The sequence below is a fragment of the Gekko japonicus genome, unplaced genomic scaffold (assembly GCF_001447785.1).
Source record: "Gekko japonicus isolate JY-2015 unplaced genomic scaffold, Gekko_japonicus_V1.1 scaffold43, whole genome shotgun sequence".
NCBI lineage: Eukaryota > Metazoa > Chordata > Lepidosauria > Squamata > Gekkonidae > Gekko > Gekko japonicus.
The window spans coordinates 719,742-738,326 of NW_015173123.1; the positions used below are offsets into that span (position 1 = coordinate 719,742).

The 18,585-nt window shown below is 45.1% G+C and overlaps 1 protein-coding gene across 1 annotated transcript in view; it reads left to right on the forward strand.

The window, feature by feature from the left end:
- The window catches only part of NOS2 (nitric oxide synthase 2), a 48,750-nt gene that overhangs the window by 5,416 nt on the left and 24,749 nt on the right, over positions 1 to 18,585 (forward strand). Inside the window, exons 3-6 of the mRNA XM_015421913.1 lie at positions 12,499 to 12,661; positions 14,709 to 14,800; positions 14,889 to 15,030; positions 15,627 to 15,766. Coding sequence (XP_015277399.1) covers positions 12,499 to 12,661; positions 14,709 to 14,800; positions 14,889 to 15,030; positions 15,627 to 15,766 — 537 coding nt within the window. The remainder of the gene's footprint in view (positions 1 to 12,498; positions 12,662 to 14,708; positions 14,801 to 14,888; positions 15,031 to 15,626; positions 15,767 to 18,585) is intronic.

Sequence of the window (18,585 nt, forward strand, 5' to 3'; positions counted from 1 at the left end):
CATCCACGAAGCAGTTTTTTTCAGAGCCAGGGAAAGCAGAATGGACTTGAGAGTTCTTCACTGCTTTCCAAGTGGATTTCTAGTTATCTCTTCAGTTTCTAACTGATGCAGGTGCTTCTTTTAAAATATATATAAATGCAACTGATTTTAAATTGCCCCTCCACCAACAATTAATTTTTATGACAGCAGGTCCCCTGATGTATAGATGGACTGCTCTGTTCCACTCAACAATTTTTTAATTAGAGCTATTAAGGATTTGCTTTCATGGTGTCTTTATTGTAAACAAAGCAGCAGCTTTTTGCAGAGCATCAAAGGGCATGTTGGATGCCTCAAGTCATTTCCAATTTTGGAGGCCACTCACACCATCCCTGCAAGGCGGGCAGGATTTATTTAATTCAAAATTGGTACCTTGCCTTTCCACCCCATCAGGACCACAAAGGTGACTAACAGTTAAAACAGGCATTATAAAACACGTCATAAAATATTTAAAACCAAACCATACTTATTTAAAAGCAAAGACTTAAGCACAGATTTTAAAAGTAGGGAAGGAAGTACAGATCTTTGAGGGAGAACCAGACAAAACAAAGAAGTTTTGATCTGCTGGCGGAAGACAGTTGGCAGGAGGGGACAGACGAATGTCCCTGGGGAGAGAGGTCCATAGATGATCCCTGCATCATTATACTTTAATCCTGAGCATTGCCAGAACATTCTCTACGTCCATCCTTTTTCTCCTCTCAACATCTTTGTGAGGTAGGATAGGCAGAGCGACAGACCATTTCCACACAAGTGCAAACTTCTGCATCGGCGTTCTTAAATAATCAATGGCTGTGGTCACACAGGCAGGAAACTGCGGGGGGGGGGGGGGCATGGTTTTTAGCCCCGGGGCAAAATACCTCGTGGGAGCAGGATCAGACGAACCGATGAGGTCCCGGCAAGGTCCCGTGGTTAAGGTGGAGGTGCCGATCACACGAGCATCCGCACCTCCACCGAGAGCAGCCGGCTGATTGGAAGGGGACGGAACGGGCCGTTCACAGCCCACTCTGGGCAGGGTCCTGGGCCGCTCACAAGGAGGGGAGGGGGGAGTAACCCGCCGGATCCCCCTCCCCACCAGCAGCCACCTTTGTGCGCACGCACTGTTGGCTGCTTCTAGAGGCATGGGGGGGAACCACCCGGCGGGCGCCGGATGCCACGGGAGTCCGGCAGGGGCGCGATCAGGCGCCCGCCCTTGCTGTGCAGTTCCCAGAAACTAGTACCTCGGAGGTACTAGTTTTTTTACTGCGCGTCTTCGGCCGGTAGCCATGGATCAGCCATGGGAGCTCTACGCTCCCCAGATGTTGCTGTGAGATCGCGCCCGGAAACTCCGCCTCTCTTCAGTCCCTCTTGCTTGCTTACTGCTCCGTGTGACCGCAGCCAATGTTTGCAAAACTTTCTGCACAGCTTTTTCCCTCCCCAAGAGTATATTTTAGTTTAGTGTCCTGTTAGCCCGCATTTTCTGAATCCATCTTTTCCATAATTTCCCCCCCTTTGGATCTGATCTTGCATTTTGCTAGTGAGAAATTCCTGATTTTGAATTTTATGTTCCGCTGCCCTTTTGTGACATCAATGTCAAATGCTCACTGCCCTCCTGCCTCCCTTCAGGTTGTCCCCTGAGCAATCCGCTAATTTTTAAAGCGCAATCTTGATTGCATTACAACACAATTATTATTATAATTTATTTATTTGATTTATATCCCCCATCCCCGCCGAAGCAGGCTCAGGAAGACTCACATAAAATTCCATTAAACAGATAATACAGAGAATTGAATAAAATGTAGATATAAATATAAATATAAATATAAAAAGTAGCAATGTTATAATGTTGGGACAAAATGTGCAGCGTTTTGCCATTGTTTCATATTTGTTTAATTTGTTCTTCTATTCCATTAGTTCTGGACATTTCTCCACCTTCCATTTTGTCACAAATGTTATCTTTGCCGCTGCTACCATATATTTAAATAGTTCACTATGTGTTCTCATGATATTACTTGGTAAAATATTTAGTGACATACTTTTAGGTTCTGTTGCAAACTTAAGTTTTAGTATCTTTGCATTTCGTCATGGATTTTTATCCAATATTGTCTTGCTTTCTTTATATGTCCACCACATATGATAGAATGTGCTCTGACATTTTCAACGCTTCCTGTTATATCCATTATTGGTTTTTGCAATTTGTTTGGGTGTGATATACCATCTGAAAAACATTTTATACCAATTCTCCCTTAATATTTGTGGTTCAGTAAATTTAATCTCTTTAGTCCACAAATTTCACCACTGGCTCATGGAAAGATCGTCTCCAAAAATTTTCATCCATTTAATCATACAGTCTTTAACTTGCTCTGTTTCTGTTTCACATTGCAATAGCATTTTATAAATTTTTCCTAATAGATGTTTTTGTTCTCCTGTAATTAATTGTTCGAAGGTCGTTTTCTGTCTTATCCAACCCTTTTCTTTTGCTATTTGTTCTTTGTATTTGAATACCATTTGGTGATGTATCAGCCATTATAGACTTCTTGCCAAGGTTTGATTTTCCCTTGTCTCGTCATATAGTCATAAGTTATATGATTGGGCCTCCAAAGCGGGGGTTTCCCCGCCCCCCGCCCCTACTTGGCAGCCCTATCTGTTCCTGTGCATTCCTGCCCAAAAATAGCCCTGCAAGCGGGAGATCCCCAGGCCCCACCTGGAGGCTGGGCACCCTAGGCTGCCTCAGGGACTGGGGCAACCATCTAGGCTTTGCAGGGGTGGGGAGGAAAACCCTGCTCCAGACCGAAGGCATATCACCCCTGCAGGAGCGGCCAAGGACTCTCTGTCGGAACTAAGTCTGGATGCGGTGAGTGTTTCAGAGAGACCGGCTGCCTCAGCCTTATCTCTCCTTATCTCTCCTGCTGCCCGAGCGCCTTCTTTGGCCTCAGAACAGCCAGACTCTCTTGGGCACCTTCTAACTTAACCAGCTGTGATACAAACAAGTTTTGTTATCTGTGCCACAAGAACCGTGTTGTGATATTTTGTCTTCTGCTGTGTCTACTCAAGGTAATCAGGCATTTACAGGCCTCTTGTTTGGGGCAAGGGACCCTAGCCGCAACAATGCAGTCCTACAGAGACTTAGGTTGCTTTGTGGCAGTGATCCTCTGTTGTATTTTCAGTCCAGTCTGAATGCAGCTGCAACAGAGCATCCATGCTGGACTTTCCACCACACTTTCCTCTATCACCCTCTCAAAGCTGCTGCCACCAGAGGGCTTTTGCCAGCTTAAAAAAATTAAGAGGAGATATAGCTCTAATAGCCAGTTTGGTGTAGTGGTTAAGTGCACAGACTCTAATCTGGGAGAACCGGGTTTGATCCCTCACTCCTCCACTTGCACCTGGCTGGATGACCTTGGGCAAGCCATAGTTCTGATAAGAGCTGTCCTTGAAAAAGAGCTGTTTCTGTCAGAGCTCTCTCAGCCCCACCCACCTCACAAGGTGTCTGTTGTGGGGAGGGGAAGGGAAAGGAGTTTGTAAGCTGCTCTGAGACACCTTTGGGTAGTGAAGGGTGGGATATAAATCCAATCTCTTCTTCTTCTTCTCTAAAACATTAGAGCAGCTACCAGTGTAAAAAAAAAGCTGGCAATAGCCCTCCAGTCGCACAGAGCTGATGGTGGAGGGGGATATATGGTAGCCACATAAAGATATAACTCTAAAATGGTGCCAATGTCAGGAGGAATTTAGAAATTCTGCACGTGGCATTGCACCTGCTATCTACAAATTTAAAAAACATATGAAGAATCTATTTTGAAAATATGTACAGTTATCTATAAGATTTTTTTAATGTATGAAAAGCCTGTTTTCTAAAAAAACATATACATATGCTCTCTCTACCTCATTCTGCTTCTTAACGTACCATTTTTCAGTAGATTACTAAAATATAGAAAAAGGTAGACCCCATTTGAATGGCTGAAAAATTAATCACAGATGCCTAAAATTTCACAGCCAAAAGAGTGACGGGTCTACTATTATCTTCTAATAAAAGAGGGTAACGTCTCTGTAGGACCTATATTTTGGAGCAAGGGAAGAATTAAAAGACTTCTAGGCTCAGAAAAAGGATTACATTCAAAGGTCACATGACAGAGGGTGTCTCGACACTACCTGCACCGCAGGCACACACTCTGTCAGAGGGGATGGTCTCTTAAGATACCTCCCTTGCATAACTCTAGGTAGTAGGGCATTAAGGCGTACTGACATAAATGCACGCCTACAGCAAGGAACAGTCAAATATGAGCAGTAATTGGGGAGTTCTCCAGGTGGAAGAATACCAGCAAACTGAGTGGAACAAACACATTGTGCTCTACAGACTGTACTGTTATAATCATACTTAAGTAGATGTTTCTTTTCTTTTTTTTAACTGCCCCAAAGGACAGGTTTTATTGATTTCCAACATATTACAAACATATACCAACAAACATAGCAGACATACAAACATACATACAATGCATTCATGGGGTTAATATAGTTAATACATTTCTTGTGCCTAAATACAATCCATATTTTCTACTTTTGTTTAATGTGAATAAATATCATTAAATTTCTACATTGTTGGGTTAAATAGAGCAAACTGTAGTTTCTTGTAATTTGTCTTTAATTATTTCTGCCTATATATAGTTGTTATACCAGCTATAAAATCGTGACCAAGTGTTCTGAAATGTAGAGTCCGGGAGACCTTTTATCAATAGGGAGCGGTGGCGCAAGCAGTAAAACGCTTGCTGCTGTAACAACAACGAATAGCCACTATGGCTGTTCGAGACCCACTGCGGCCGGGGTGAGCTCCCCGGCCTTAGTCCCAGCTCCCGTCCACCCAGCGGTTCGAAAGCATTAAAATTCAAGTAGATAAAATGGGTACCTGCCCTAGGTGGCAGGGGGCACCCTCCTCCTTGTGGAGAACTGGCAGCATCGGCGGAGTGGCGGAATGGTGGCGAATGACTCGGATGACCAGCGGGCACAGCGTCGAGCGGCGGAAGAGGCGGGGCCATGAGAGGCGCGATGACGTAGTCAGCGCGGCGGAGCCGATTGGACGTAGCCGAAGCTGCAGCCGACACGCCGCCGCATCAGGATGGCCTGCCGAAAGGAAGCCGCCGACTGGGAGACCTGCTCCAGGGCACCGGAGAATTCGACACTTGAGGCTGCTGGGAGAAAGCCAACAAGATCGGCTAACCCTGCTGCCTGGGTGCTGGTAGAAAGCCCCGCCCCCTGTGTACTATGTGGCCTTAGGTAGAATAAAATTGAATTTTAACCCCTATGTAAACCGCTCAGAGACCCTTCGTGGTTAGGAGCGGTATATAAATCGAATGGGAAAAAAAATAGTCAGTTTGTCCATTTCCGCTGCCTCTAAAACTTTATTTATATATTCTTGTTTTGTAGGGGTCTCTGCCAATATTTAGCATATAAGATTCTAGCTGCAGTGGTTAAGTATACAATAAGATAATTGTCATATTTGCTAGAGTCTTTTGGCAATATATTTAATAATAGTACCTCAGGTGTAAATGGAATATCCGTACCTAACACCTTTTGCAATATTCCATGTATCCATGCCCAGTATTTTTTACTTATTTCACAGTGCCACCACATGTGATAAAACGAACCCACCTTATTTTGACATTTCCAACACTTACTTGAACATTCACTATCATATTTCACTAACCTTTCTGGTGTTACATACCATCTGTAAAACATTTTATACACATTTTCCTTATAGGGTATAGCTTTTGTAATTTTTATATTTTTCCTCCACATTTGATCCCATTGCTCAAAATCAATATTATGTCCTACATTTTGTGTCCATTGGATCATGTTTCCTTTAACTGTTTCCTCCAACATGATATCATTAAGTAGGAGGGTGTAAGCTCTTTTTATAAATTTTGAGTCAGTAGTTAACATAATCTTTTAAATCAACAAGCTCTCGTGAAAACCTATTTTCTTGTCTTTGGTGTATCTAGATTCTATTTGGACTCTTTGCCACCACGATAAGTCCTTTAGTTGTTTCAGCTCATCTTTAAAGTCTAAAATGTCTTAATATCTTCTTGGTTTCTCTTCCTCATAAATGCTTGGTAGGGTAAAAGCTTCCAGAGGCGCAATCAGTCTTGGATTTTTTTTGTGAAGAATTGTCTATGTATAATTTCCCAGACTTTCAGGAGGGATGCTCGAAGCCAATGTTGCTTGAAGTACTTTTGGGTGGACGCCTCCCCATACCATAGAAACACATGCCCGCCCATCATCAAATCATGCCCTTCTAATTTTAACATTATCTGGTCGTCTAAGGTAACCAAATCTCTAATCCAAGCCAATGCCACTGCTCTATAGTATGAATTCCAATTGGTTAATCCAAAGCCTCCCCTTTCTTTGAGGTTTTGTAAAGCCTTCAGTCTTATTCTAGGGTGCTTCCCTTGCCAACTATACTTCTGTTGATACAGCCCAAAATCTCATTTGCCTTTTTAGCTACTGCATCACACTGCTGATTCATGTTCAGTGTATGGTCTACTAAGACCCCTAGATCCTTTACGCACATGCTACTGCCAAGACAAGTCTCCCCCATCCTATAATTATGCATTTGATTTTTCCTACCTAAATGCATAGATAGGAAATGCATTTTATTTGTTTTAGCCCAGTATTCCAGCTTGACAAGATCATACTGTATCCTGACTCTGACTTCTACCATATTTGCCACCCCTCCCAATTTAGTATCATCTGCACATTTAATAAGCATTCCCTCTATTCCTTCATCTAAATCATTGATAGATGTTGAAGAAAACAGGTTCCAAGATAGATCCTTGAGGCACTCCACTTGTCACTCCTCTCCAAGAGGATGAGGAACCATAGGATCCAAATCACATTTTTCCGATTTGTCAACAAGAATATTATGTGGAACCTTATCAGAAGCCTTACTGAAATCAAGATAAGCTATGTCTACAGCATTCCCCTGATCCAGCAAGGTAGTAACTTGTCTGACGTGACTTGTTCTTGAGAAACCCGTGCTGGCACTTAGTAATCACAGCTGTCCTTTCTAAATGCTCAAGGACTGACTGTGATTATTTGTTCTAAAACTTTCCCAGGTATAGATGTCAAGCTGACAAGTTGGTAGTTACCCAAATCTTCCTTTTTTCCCTTCTTAAAGAAGAGGACAACATTTGCCCGCCTCCAATCTTCTGGCGCCTCACCTGTTTCCAAGAATTCTCAAAAATAAAGGACAGAGGCTCGGAAATTACAACTGCAAGTTCTTTTAGTACCCTTGGATGCAATTAATTTGGCCTTGAGGACTTAGTTTCATTTAAATAAACTAGGTGTTTATGTACTACCCCTCTGGCAATCCTAGGCTGCAACTCCCTCCCCTCATCATGTGTTCTGTTTTTGCCTTGTTGAGCTCCGTTTCCCTCACAAGAGAATTGAGCAGTTCTGTCCTCTCTTCATCACCTGTAACAGTTTCACTTTCCTGTCCCCACAATGGGCCTACCATGTTCTTGCTCTTTTTCTTACTTTGAACATAAGAAAAGAACCTTTTTTTGCTATTTTTAGCATCTCTCTCTACCCTAAGCTCATACTGAGCTTTAGCTTTCCTAACTCTCTCTCTACAAGCACTGGTTGTTTGTTTATGCTCATCCTTGCTTTTAAGGCCCTTTTTCCACTTTCTGAATGGGTCTTTTTGATTTCTCAAGTCTTTAGAAAGCTGTTTATGGAGCCACCTTGGCTTCTTTAGGCTCCTATTTTTCCTTCTCATAGGAATCATTTGTGATTGTGCCTTCAGTGTTTCAGTTTTAAGAAACTCCCACCCCTCTTGAACTCCCTTCTCTTTAAGTATTTCTGACCATGGGATTCTACTCAACAGAACTTTAAGTTTGTCAGCATTTGTTTTCTTTGTCCAACCTGTATGTCTGACTATGTACAACTTTTACTTTCCACAAGACTGTAAATTCCAAAATTGTATGGTCACTACTACCCAGGGTGCCCACTACTCTCACCTTGTCAACCAGTTCTTCCTTGTTGGTAAGAATCAAGTCCAAGATAGCAGATTCCCTTGTTTCCCTCTCCACTTCCTGGGAAATGAAGTTTTCAGCAAGACAACTCAGGAATTTATTGGACCTTTCATTTTTAGCAGAGCTGGACTTCCAACAGATATCTGGGTAATTGAAATCTCCCATGACCACCATGTCCCGTCTCTTTGAGAACTTTGTAATCTGTTCTAGGAGTGTCTCATCCAAGTTGTCTGCTTGGCTTGGTGGTCTATAGCAGACCCCCACCATAATATCACCATTATTTCTTACTCTCCTTTTATTTTTACCCAGACACTCTCAACTGTGGACTTGCATGCTCAGATTAATGTATTTCCTCACAAGTATATACCTCCTTTACATATAATGCAATTCCTCCACCCTTCCTTGTTTGTCCGTCCCTTTTAAATAAGTTGTATCCCTCAATCCTAATATTCCAATTGTGAGTGTCATTCCACCAAGTTTCAGTAATGCCTATTAGGTCTGTTATGTATTAGGGCTGGAACTGGCTGAGCTTGGAGATCCAGAACAATAGCTCACCAGGACTCTGGAGGTGACCAATGAGGAAGTGATGTTATATAAATAGTGTATCGTTGGGAGTGGGGTGTGTTTGTGTGTGGTTTTTGCATACTATTTAAACAGGGCTGTTGCCCTGGGGTTTTAGTCTTGTTCCTGAAATCACTTAATGAAGTAGAGCTGTTTCACTGCAATGTGTCTTTAACAAGATCATAGTCCCCTTCCTGTCTTAGGACTTCAGGTTCTTCCTGCTTGTTTCCCATACTCTGTGCATTAGTGTAGAGACATCGGAACCCATGACTAAACCAAGGTAGCCCTCTTGGAGGTCGGAGTGTATAATTTTAACTTTAAGGGAAAAGCCTTCAGCCAAGCCCAAGCTTCAAGAGATGGTTGCCGCAATTCAGCTCAGAGGGCTACCCCTGCTACACAATTTGGAATTTTGCAAATGGAACACAGGACTTTAAGAAGAACTGAATCAAAAGAGTCCCCTATTTTCCCAATCCAGATACCAGCCCTATGTGCAGCCGCCTTGGCGTTAAACAGTTTGATGGCGGCTGGGATACCCTGAACCCCAGATGAATAAAAGAAGCAATGGATGATATTTCATACAATCATATAATCATAGAGTTGGAAGGGACCTACAGGGTCATCTAGTCAAACCCCCTGCACAAGGCAGGAAATTCACAAATACCTCCCCCTCCACACCTGCAGTGACCGCTGTTCCACGCCCAGAACATCACAAAAAACCTCCAGGATCACTGGCCAAACTGGTCTGGAGAAAAATTGCTTCCCGACCCCAAAGTGGTGATCAGCATTTCCCTGGGCGTGTAAGAAAGGGCCACGAGAACTAAGCACTGAGGCAACCCTGCTTGCCCTCCCTTCTCATGAACTGCCTAAGTTCACAGAATCTGCATTGCTGTCAGATGGCCATCCAGCCTCTGTTTGAAAACCTCCAAAGAAGGAGAGCCCACCACCTCCCGAGGAAGCCTGTTCCACTGAGGAACTGCTCTAACTACCAGGAAGTTCTTCCTAATGTTTCTAATCCAGATTTCCTTGTGTTATGTTCTGCATATAGATTGAATTAGGGAGATAAAATACATCCTTGTCTGACACCTTTGCCAATTGGAAATCATTCTAAGAACATAAGAGCAGCCAATGTTGGATCAGGCCAATGGCCCATCCAGTCCAACACTCTGTCACACAGTGGCCAAAACTACCAGGTGCCATCAGGAGGTCCAGCAGTGGGGCCAGGACACTAGAAGCCCTCCCACTCTTGCCCCCCCAAGGACCAAGAATACAGTGCATCACTTGCCCCAGACCAAGAGTTCCTACCTATACCGTGTTTCCCCGAAAATAAGACACTGTCTTATATTTATTTTTTCTCAAGAAGACACACTAGGGCTTATACCACAAATGCATAGAAATCCTGCTAGGGCTTATTTTGGGGGTAGGTCTTATTTTCGGGGAAACAGGGTAAAGAAGTACTTCCTTTTATCCGTTCTAACCCAACTGCTCAGCAATTTCATTGAGTGCCCACGAGCTCTTGTATTGTAAGAAAGGGAGAAAAGTATTTCTTTCTCTACCTGCTCTTTCCCATGCATAATCTTATAAACTTCGATCATGTCACCCCTCAGCCGTCATTTCTCCAAGCTAAAGAGAAGAAGAAGAAGAGAAGAGATTGGATTTATACCCCACCCTTCATTACCCAAAGGTGTCTCAGAGCGGCTTACAAACTCCTTTCCCTTCCCCTCCACACAACAGACACCCTGTGAAGTAGGTGGGGCTGAGAGAGCTTTTTCCAGAGCTGTCCTTGAGAGAACAGCTCTTGTCAGAACGACAGCTTGCCCAAGGTCATCCAGCCAGGTGCAAGTGGAGGAGTGGGGAATCAAACCCAGTTCTCCCAGATTAGAGTCTGCACACTTAACCACTACACCAGTCTGGCTCTCAAGCGCTTTAACCTTTCTTCATAGGGAAAGTGTTCCAACCCTTTTATCATTCTAGTTGCCCTTTTCTGCACTTTTCTGCACTTTTTTCAATGCTATAATATCCTTTTTGAGGTGTGGTTACCAGAACTGTACACAGTACTCCAAATGAGGTCACACCATCGATTTATACAGGGGCATTATGATACTGGCTGATTTGTTTTCAGTTCCCTTCCTAATAATCCCCAGCATAGTGTTTGCCTTTTTTATTGCAGTTGCACGCTGTCTTGACATTTTCATTGAGTTATCTACTACAACTCCATTCTGTTTCTTCATATCCTGTCCTACAAGTAGTCTCTTGTCCAGAGTACAGGTTACACATCAAAGCAATCAGATGTTGTGGCCCACCCATTTCTTTTAATGCCAACTGTAGCTTTTCATGATCCACACAGTCAAAAGCTTTGCTTTGCTGTAATCTACGATTTTCTTCTGAAATTCTCTCATATGCTCCAGTAACCAACATAAATTTGCAAAATGATCTCTGAATCCAGTGTGAACATCTGGCATTTCTCGTTCCATTATGGTAACAGTTTTTGTTGTTAGATTTTGAACATCACTTTACTTGCACGAGTAATTAATGAGATCGTTTGATAATTGTTGCAATATTTTGCATCTCCTTTTTCAGATCTGAAATTTAGATCGAATGTTTCCAGTCTGTGGGCCACTGTTTCATTTTCCATATTAGTTGACATATTCTCATTAAGATTTTGATGGACTCTTTTTCTGTGGCTTGGAATCCATCTACTCATGGTGATTTGTTTCTCCCAACTGCTTTGAGCACAACTTTCACTTCACTTTCTAAAGCTGCAGGTTCTTCATCAGAAGATTCTTCTAGGAAGGAATCTGTCACCCCTTCATCTCTTCTGTATAGATTTTCAGTGTATTGTTCCCATCTCTTCTTTATTTTGTCCTGCTCAGTTAATGTCTTTCCATGTTGATCTTTCTGCATGCCTAACCATGCGTTCAATTTCCACTTGATTTCTTGGATCTTGTGGAACAGATCTCTTATTTTTCCTTTTTTGTTCTTGTCTTCTTTAAACTGGTTTTTCTAAATAGTTCTCTTTGTCTGTAGACATGCCAGTTGCTGGAATGCTGCATTTAGACTTCTGATTCTATTTCCATCTATTTTAAGCAATTTTAAGAGTTTCCTCAGTCATCCATTAAAGGTGTTCATCTCTTTTGGCTACAGGAATAGTTTTTGAGCATTCTTCTTTGACAATATATCTGGTTTCACCCCATAGTTCCTCTGGTTCCCATTCACTTGAACAAACAGAGGGTGGTTTAAAACAAGATCTAATAAAAAGAGGGATCAATTAACTCAGTGAGGGCCAGAACTGACTACTGTGATGATTAACACAAAGTATTATTAATATAAAGGATGATTAACATAAAGTCTAATGCAAGATAAGCAGATACAATAGGAAATTACTGGAGGATATGCTGGATAGTATCCCCTATATTGAAAAAGGAATCCCTGTTCCCTCTTAAAACCAGATTGTACTGATTTAGTAATCCACCTTGAGTCCCCGTGGGAAAGGTGGACTATAAATAAGGTAGCAGGCTTGTTCATGAACTCTAATGCAGCAGTTTAATGTTGGATCCTCCCTTATGAAGTACTGGTAATACTGGTCCAAATGGACTGCTGATCTAATGCATAAGGTGGCCCCTAAGGACCATGGTTCTGCTGGAAATGTCCCATCTTTTAAATGCCAAGAACAAGCAATCACGATGCTCTCCAGCACACGCCCCACAGAACTGAATGCGCGGCCTCATTTGTTGTCATCTGGGGCTGGTGCAAGAGGTATTCCTGATGGACTGTGCTCAGGTGTTCAGTACTTCCTCCACTGTCACATCTGTGCATCCACTTTTTTGGGGGGGTAATTGCTTTTGGGAATGACATCAGCCTGGCTATTCAGACACTGTTCATTAGCAGCTGTTTCTTTTGTCCCGAGGCCCCAAATAAAGGAGCACTTGTCCCGCCTGGAAGCTGTAGCCAAGGAGATTGAAGCCACAGGAACTTACCAGCTGACTATGGAAGAGCTTAACTTTGCAGCCAGGCAAGCCTGGAGAAACGCCCCAAGATGTATTGGGAGAATCCAGTGGTCCAATTTACAGGTGACTGACAGTTGACACAATGGGTCGGTTTGAAACTCCATTGAATGGAGTGGAATGGACCATGAAGGTGCTGGTCACATGTGGCATGGGTGTGCATGGGTTTTTGGAATGTCTTTGTGAGACAGAAATGTGCAGTGCCCAAGAATTAAGGCAAAGCATGATGGGCAGTAGAAAGTGCTGTCAACTCACAGCTGACTTCTGGTGACCCCCATGGGGTTTTCAAGGCAAGAGATGGGGAGATCCTGGACTTCCTTGGTGGTCCCCCATTCAAATACTAACCAGGGCTGACTCTGCTTAGCTTCCAGGATCTGACAAGATTGGACTAGTCTGAGCTACCCAGGTCAGGGGTCACCTGATATAAGCCTGCACAATTATAGGTCTGACCCAGCAGGGCTATTCTCGTGTTAATAATGAGGTAAGAACCACTCTACTGGATCAGACCAGGGGTCCTTCTAGTCTTGAAGCCTATTCCCTACAGTGACCAACCAGATGTTCCACAAGACCCACAAACAGGGAACAGAAACAAAAAACTTGCTTGTTGTCACCTCCCCTCAATAATTGGGACTCCGGGGTGCACTGCCTCTGAACATGGAGTACCACCCAGTCATCATAGCCACTGAACAACTGTGACGCTGCCTTATCCTCAGCCAGACCACTGATTTATCCAGGCCAATGTTGTCTACTCTGACAGGCAGCCACTTTCCAGGATTTCAGGCAGAGGGTTTTTTCATATCTCCTCCTGCCTGTTCCCATTAAAGGCAGGTGCTGGAGCCTGAACCGAGAACCTTCTGCACACATAACAGACACTCTAGCACTGAGACACGGCTTCTCCCCTAATAGTCCTCCAGGAAATTTTCTTTGAAATCCATCTAAAGCACTAGTGGCCATCACTGTATCCTTTTGGTACTGGGTTAATTATGCCTTCTATGAAGAAGTCCATCCTTTTGTCTCTCTAGAAGCTAATATTGTCAACTTTCCAAGGTGCCCCTGAGTTCCAGTATTTCGGGAGTGGGAGAAAAAGTTATCTCTATCCACTTACTCTGCACCACAAATAATTTTATGAACTTCCATCACAACCAGTGTTCCCTCTAAGCTGAGTTAGTGTGAGCTAGCTCACAGTTTTTTAGCCTCCGGCTCATGTGTTTTTGTTGTGGCTGGGGAAGGATGGCTCCAGGCCTTTGGCTACAGTGGGGCCTCCCAGGACCTGCCCCCTGACTTCATCCCAAGGCCCCCTGACTTCATCCCAAGCCCCCCCAGCTTTTGGGATGAAGTGGGGGGAGGCCGTGCCCATCTGCACTCCAAGCCGTGAATTCATGGCTTGGAGTGCAAATGCGCGGCCCCCGCTTCTCCCCCAAAGCATTTAAAGGGACCCTTTGAATGTGCTGAGGGAGAAGCAGGGCCGCGGGTGAATTTCTGTGCCCCCTGACTTTTTAAAAGGCCCCCCAAACTAAAAAACCCTGGCTACGGGCCTGGTTGGCTCCAGAGCACACTGATTCATGCAGCGGCCCCATCGCTCGCTCACCACTTTAATGCCAGGAGCTCACAGAATAGAATTTTTGCTCACAGGACTCCGCAGCATAGAGGGAGCATTGCTCACAAATCCAGGTTATGGAACTGTTTAGTGAAGGGGCTGCCAGTTCAATAAAATAAAGCCTATCAAAGTTCATACCGGAATAAATTGCAGTACCATCCTAAGCAGAGTTACGCCCTCCTCCGCACCCTCCTCCAGTGGACTTGGGTGTGTGTAACTCCACTTAGGGTGGCATTGCTCATAGCTAAGGGTCCCCTAAGAGTTGGCCGGGGCTGGATCCACACGTGGCCAGGGGGTGTGCTTCTGGAGCATCATAGCAATTGTTCCCAATGGGATGGTGCCACCCACACTAGAAGATCAAGATGATTACTGTGGCATAATAGTAGTACAATAGCCTACCCATGTTTGGAGGCAGTGGTGGTTTCCTTCCTACTGCTAGGCAGCCTAATAGTTACTCTTCTTGATGCTGACTACGATCAGGAACTAACGTTTTGCTCCCCAACGGGGCTATCTTAGGTGTTTGATGCTCGTAGCTGTGCCACTGCCAAGGAAATGTTTGAGCACCTCTGTCGACACTTGGAGTACTCCACCAATGGTGGGAATATACGGTAGGTGAGCTCTTTCCATTTAATTCCATATGGATCCCCTAGGCTCACAAGCACGGATGGGCTTTCATGCCTTCTCTCTCTCAAACAGGTCCACCATCACTGTCTTTCCCCAAAGGACAGATGGGAAACATGACTTCCGTATATGGAACATCCAACTCATCCGTTATGCCGGCTACCAAATGACTGATGGGTCCATTGTGGGAGATCCAGCCAATGTGGAGTTCACACAAGTGAGCATTAAAACAAAGAGCAACAAAAATTAAAGCCCACTAAAAAAACTGGCTATGTCCCTGGAGGACAGCTTGCAACAGCCAGCCAGGCCCTTCATTTTAAGCTCCGAACATCCTGAGGGAATTGCACAGAAGCTAAGGGTTGAGGGGGTGTGTGTGATAACAGGCTGCTCTCCCCAGCTCCTTGTGAGAGATATGGTTCTTCTGAGGTTGGAAAACCCCTTCCTGTTCCTGCAGCAACTGGACCCGTGCTTTCAGTCCAGTGATGATGTGAGCTCGCTTCCATGTTGCCAAGAAAACCAGCCCTGCTCTGGTCATTGGTGCAGCTTGCTGGTTCTACCCCACCTACATGAGCTCTGCCATCCCATTGTGAGTCCTCCCATCTCAGAGGGGGCGCCAGATGCGGGGACGGCCCAGGTTGTTGCCCCCTTTCAAGCTGCGTGTGGCTGCTGGATCTAGGGAGAGGCCTCGACCCCATCTCCAAAGCAAGGATCTGTACAGATGCCCCACTTGGGAGCACCTCAGGAGTTAAGATTCCTCTGCCTCTAGAGAGAGGAAAGCATCAACTTGTTTCTCTCCCCCCCCCCTGCTCTCAGTTATGCATTCAGCTTGGTTGGAAGGCCAAATATGGCCGCTTTGATGTGCTTCCATTGATTCTGCAAGCCAACGGCCAAGACCCAGAGTTATTTGAACTGCCGCCAGAGCTCGTCCTTGAAGTGTCGATGGAGCATCCCACGTAAGTGCCTTGGCTTCAGATGACAGCACCCACCCCTCCCCCCACCACCACCACCGCCGGTTGGGCGGAGATGACGAGCCTGGCGCTCACAACGGGCTCACTTTGTTGCCTTGCGCCGGGGCCAAATTAATTCAAATTAGTCTTGGAGGTAAAATGCCAACGGCGGCAGGCAAATTAAACTGAATTAGCAAAAGTGCAGGAATGTTGGAGCATGAAACACAGACACCAGCTCTTAACCAAAACAGCCACTTTCTTACTTTGCTCTTAAATTGCTGTTCTTCTCTGCTTGTTCTTTGCGGATGTCAGTATTGTTGGATATTACAGCTGGATACTGGTGGGCACCACCTTCCCCAGTGGGCGGCTCCCCAAGGGTCTGGCACGCTTGCCTCCGAGTTCCTGTATGGGCAAGATGTAGACTTCCTCCTTCCCTTGGGAAAGCCCTACTCTGGTCACTGACACTGCTGAGAAGGTGCCTGGATTGTCACGTTAAGCTTTAGGAGCAACTTGCCTCTGGCATGTGGGGGGAGCCATGTACTCCTTGGCAGACAGGTGTAGAGTCTGTCTTGTGCCAAATGGACAGCGTATGATTAAAGAGGAGGTTGACCTTCATTGAATCGGGGTTTTTGCCAAGCAGACAGTGCAGACTGATGCCAGGTCCAGATGTTGTTCGTCTTCATTGGCTCCCCAACTTATTTTTGTTATCAAAGGGTTCCCACCCTGCCTTTGCTTGGTGGCTCAAGGCAGCTTACAGATCAGAATTTTAAACATACCAAGTGCAAAATAGTCCCCCCCCCTTCCCCACCCCTACGCCTGTAGCCTGAACCGCATCAAAACCCTGGCAGATAAAATGCCCTGGCAGCGCCTCCTTAAAACCTCTAGCGGCGGTGCCCTACTGACCTCCCCGGGGAGCCTATTCCACAAAGCGGGACAACAATGGGAAAGGCACCGGCTCTAGGCTGCCATACGTGGGGGCACAGCCAGGAGGGGGCAACCTGAGGACTGTAACTGGGGCCTGAGGACTCATGGAAATAGGCAGCCCTTTAGATATGTGCATCCTAGACCAGGGGTGGCCAAACCACAGCTCATGAGCCACGCCACATGCGGCTCTTGGAGCCCTCTCCTGCCACCCCCACCCCACATTCTTGATTGGTTCCTTCCTTCCTTCCTTCCTTCCTTCCTTCCTTCCTTCCTTCCTTCCTTCCTTCCTTCCTTCCTTCCTTCCTTCCTTCCTTCCCCTCTTGCCTCCCACCTCTCATTTTTGCTGTCCTCCTCCTCATCACCACCGCCTCGCTTCCCCCCTCCTTTACCTCACACAGATGGCCTAGCAACAGGCAGCAGAGGCCGCATGCATGCGCATGTCTGCCTGCCCCACGCTGATCCTAGAACAGGGGTGGCCAAACTTGCTTAACATAAGAGCCACATAGAATAAACGTCAGATGTCCGAGAGCTGCAAGACATGAACAAATATGACGCACACGTTTTTATTGGAAAATATGCAGATTTGCTTTTTATTAACGTTAAATGAGACTTCCAAAAATAAAAACAAAAGGGGTAAAAACAGATCTTGATAATGATATTTATTTGTCCAGTGATATTTATTTGTTTGCTAATGATATTTATTTGTCTAAGAGAGAGAGCAATGGAAAGAAAGAAAGAAAGAAAGAAAGAAAGAAAGAAAGAAAGAAAGAAAGAAAGAAAGAAAGAAAGAAAGAAAGAAAGAAAGAAAGAAAGAAGTGGAAAGAAAGAGAGAGAAAAACAACGAAAGCAAATAGATGAGAGGAGGGGGAGGGAAGGAGGGAGAAAGAGAGAAAAAGAGAAAAGTGTAAAGAAAGCAAATAGATGGGGAGGGAGGGGGAGGAAGGATGGAAAGAATGAAAGAGGTAGAAAGAAAGAAGGAGACAGAGAAACAGAAACAAAGAAAACAAGTAGATGGGGAGAGAGGCGGAGGAAGGAAGAGAGAGAAAGAAACAAAGAAAGCAGATGAGGGAGGAGAGGAAGGAAGGAAGGAAGGAAGGAAGGAAGGAAGGAAGGAAGGAAGGAAGGAAGGAAGAGAAAGAAAGGAGAAGAGAAAGAATGAGGAGTAAAGAAAGCAAATCGATGGAGGAGAAAGGAAGGAAGGGGGGAAAAAAGAGAGAGAGCTGGAAAGAAAGCTAATAAATGGGGAGGAAGGGAGAGGTGAAAAGAAAGCAACCTTAACTTTAAATGTGTTCTCCAACCCTCCCCACGCCCCGATGCCACCCGGCTTGGCTTGGAGAAGGGATTTAAAGAGGCAAATGTCTTCTCCAAGCCGGGGGGGGGGGGCTTTGGGAGAAGTTAAAGGTGCTCTCTTTCTCTGCTCCCCCTCACCTCAAGCCTACCCAGGGAGGGGAACGCTGGCTGGGGAAGAGAAGACTGGTCAGGGAGGCATGCCTCCCCTTTGCCCCCCCAGCCACCCTCCCGGGAGCCACACCATATGTGTGAAAGAGCCACATGTGGTTCCCGAGCCGCATTTTGGCCACCCCGTCCTAGACTGTAAAGGTCATAACCAGCACCTTGAATTAGATTCAAAAGCAAGCTGGCAGCCAGTGTAACTTTTTAAAAGATGGGCAAGGTATGTTCCCATCAGCTACCTCTTCACAATAACCGGGGTGCTGCCTCCTGAACCAGCTGCACTTTTGGGGCAGTCTTCAAAAGCAGCGGTAAGCAAAGCACGCTATTGTAACCCAGTTCGGTTCGTTCTGGCCATGCTTGTGTGTCTGACAAGACCCTGCTCCCAATTCTGCTTCATTTCTCTGCAGGAAGGGAGGGTTGAAAAGTAGCAGCATCAGAGCAGACCAGTT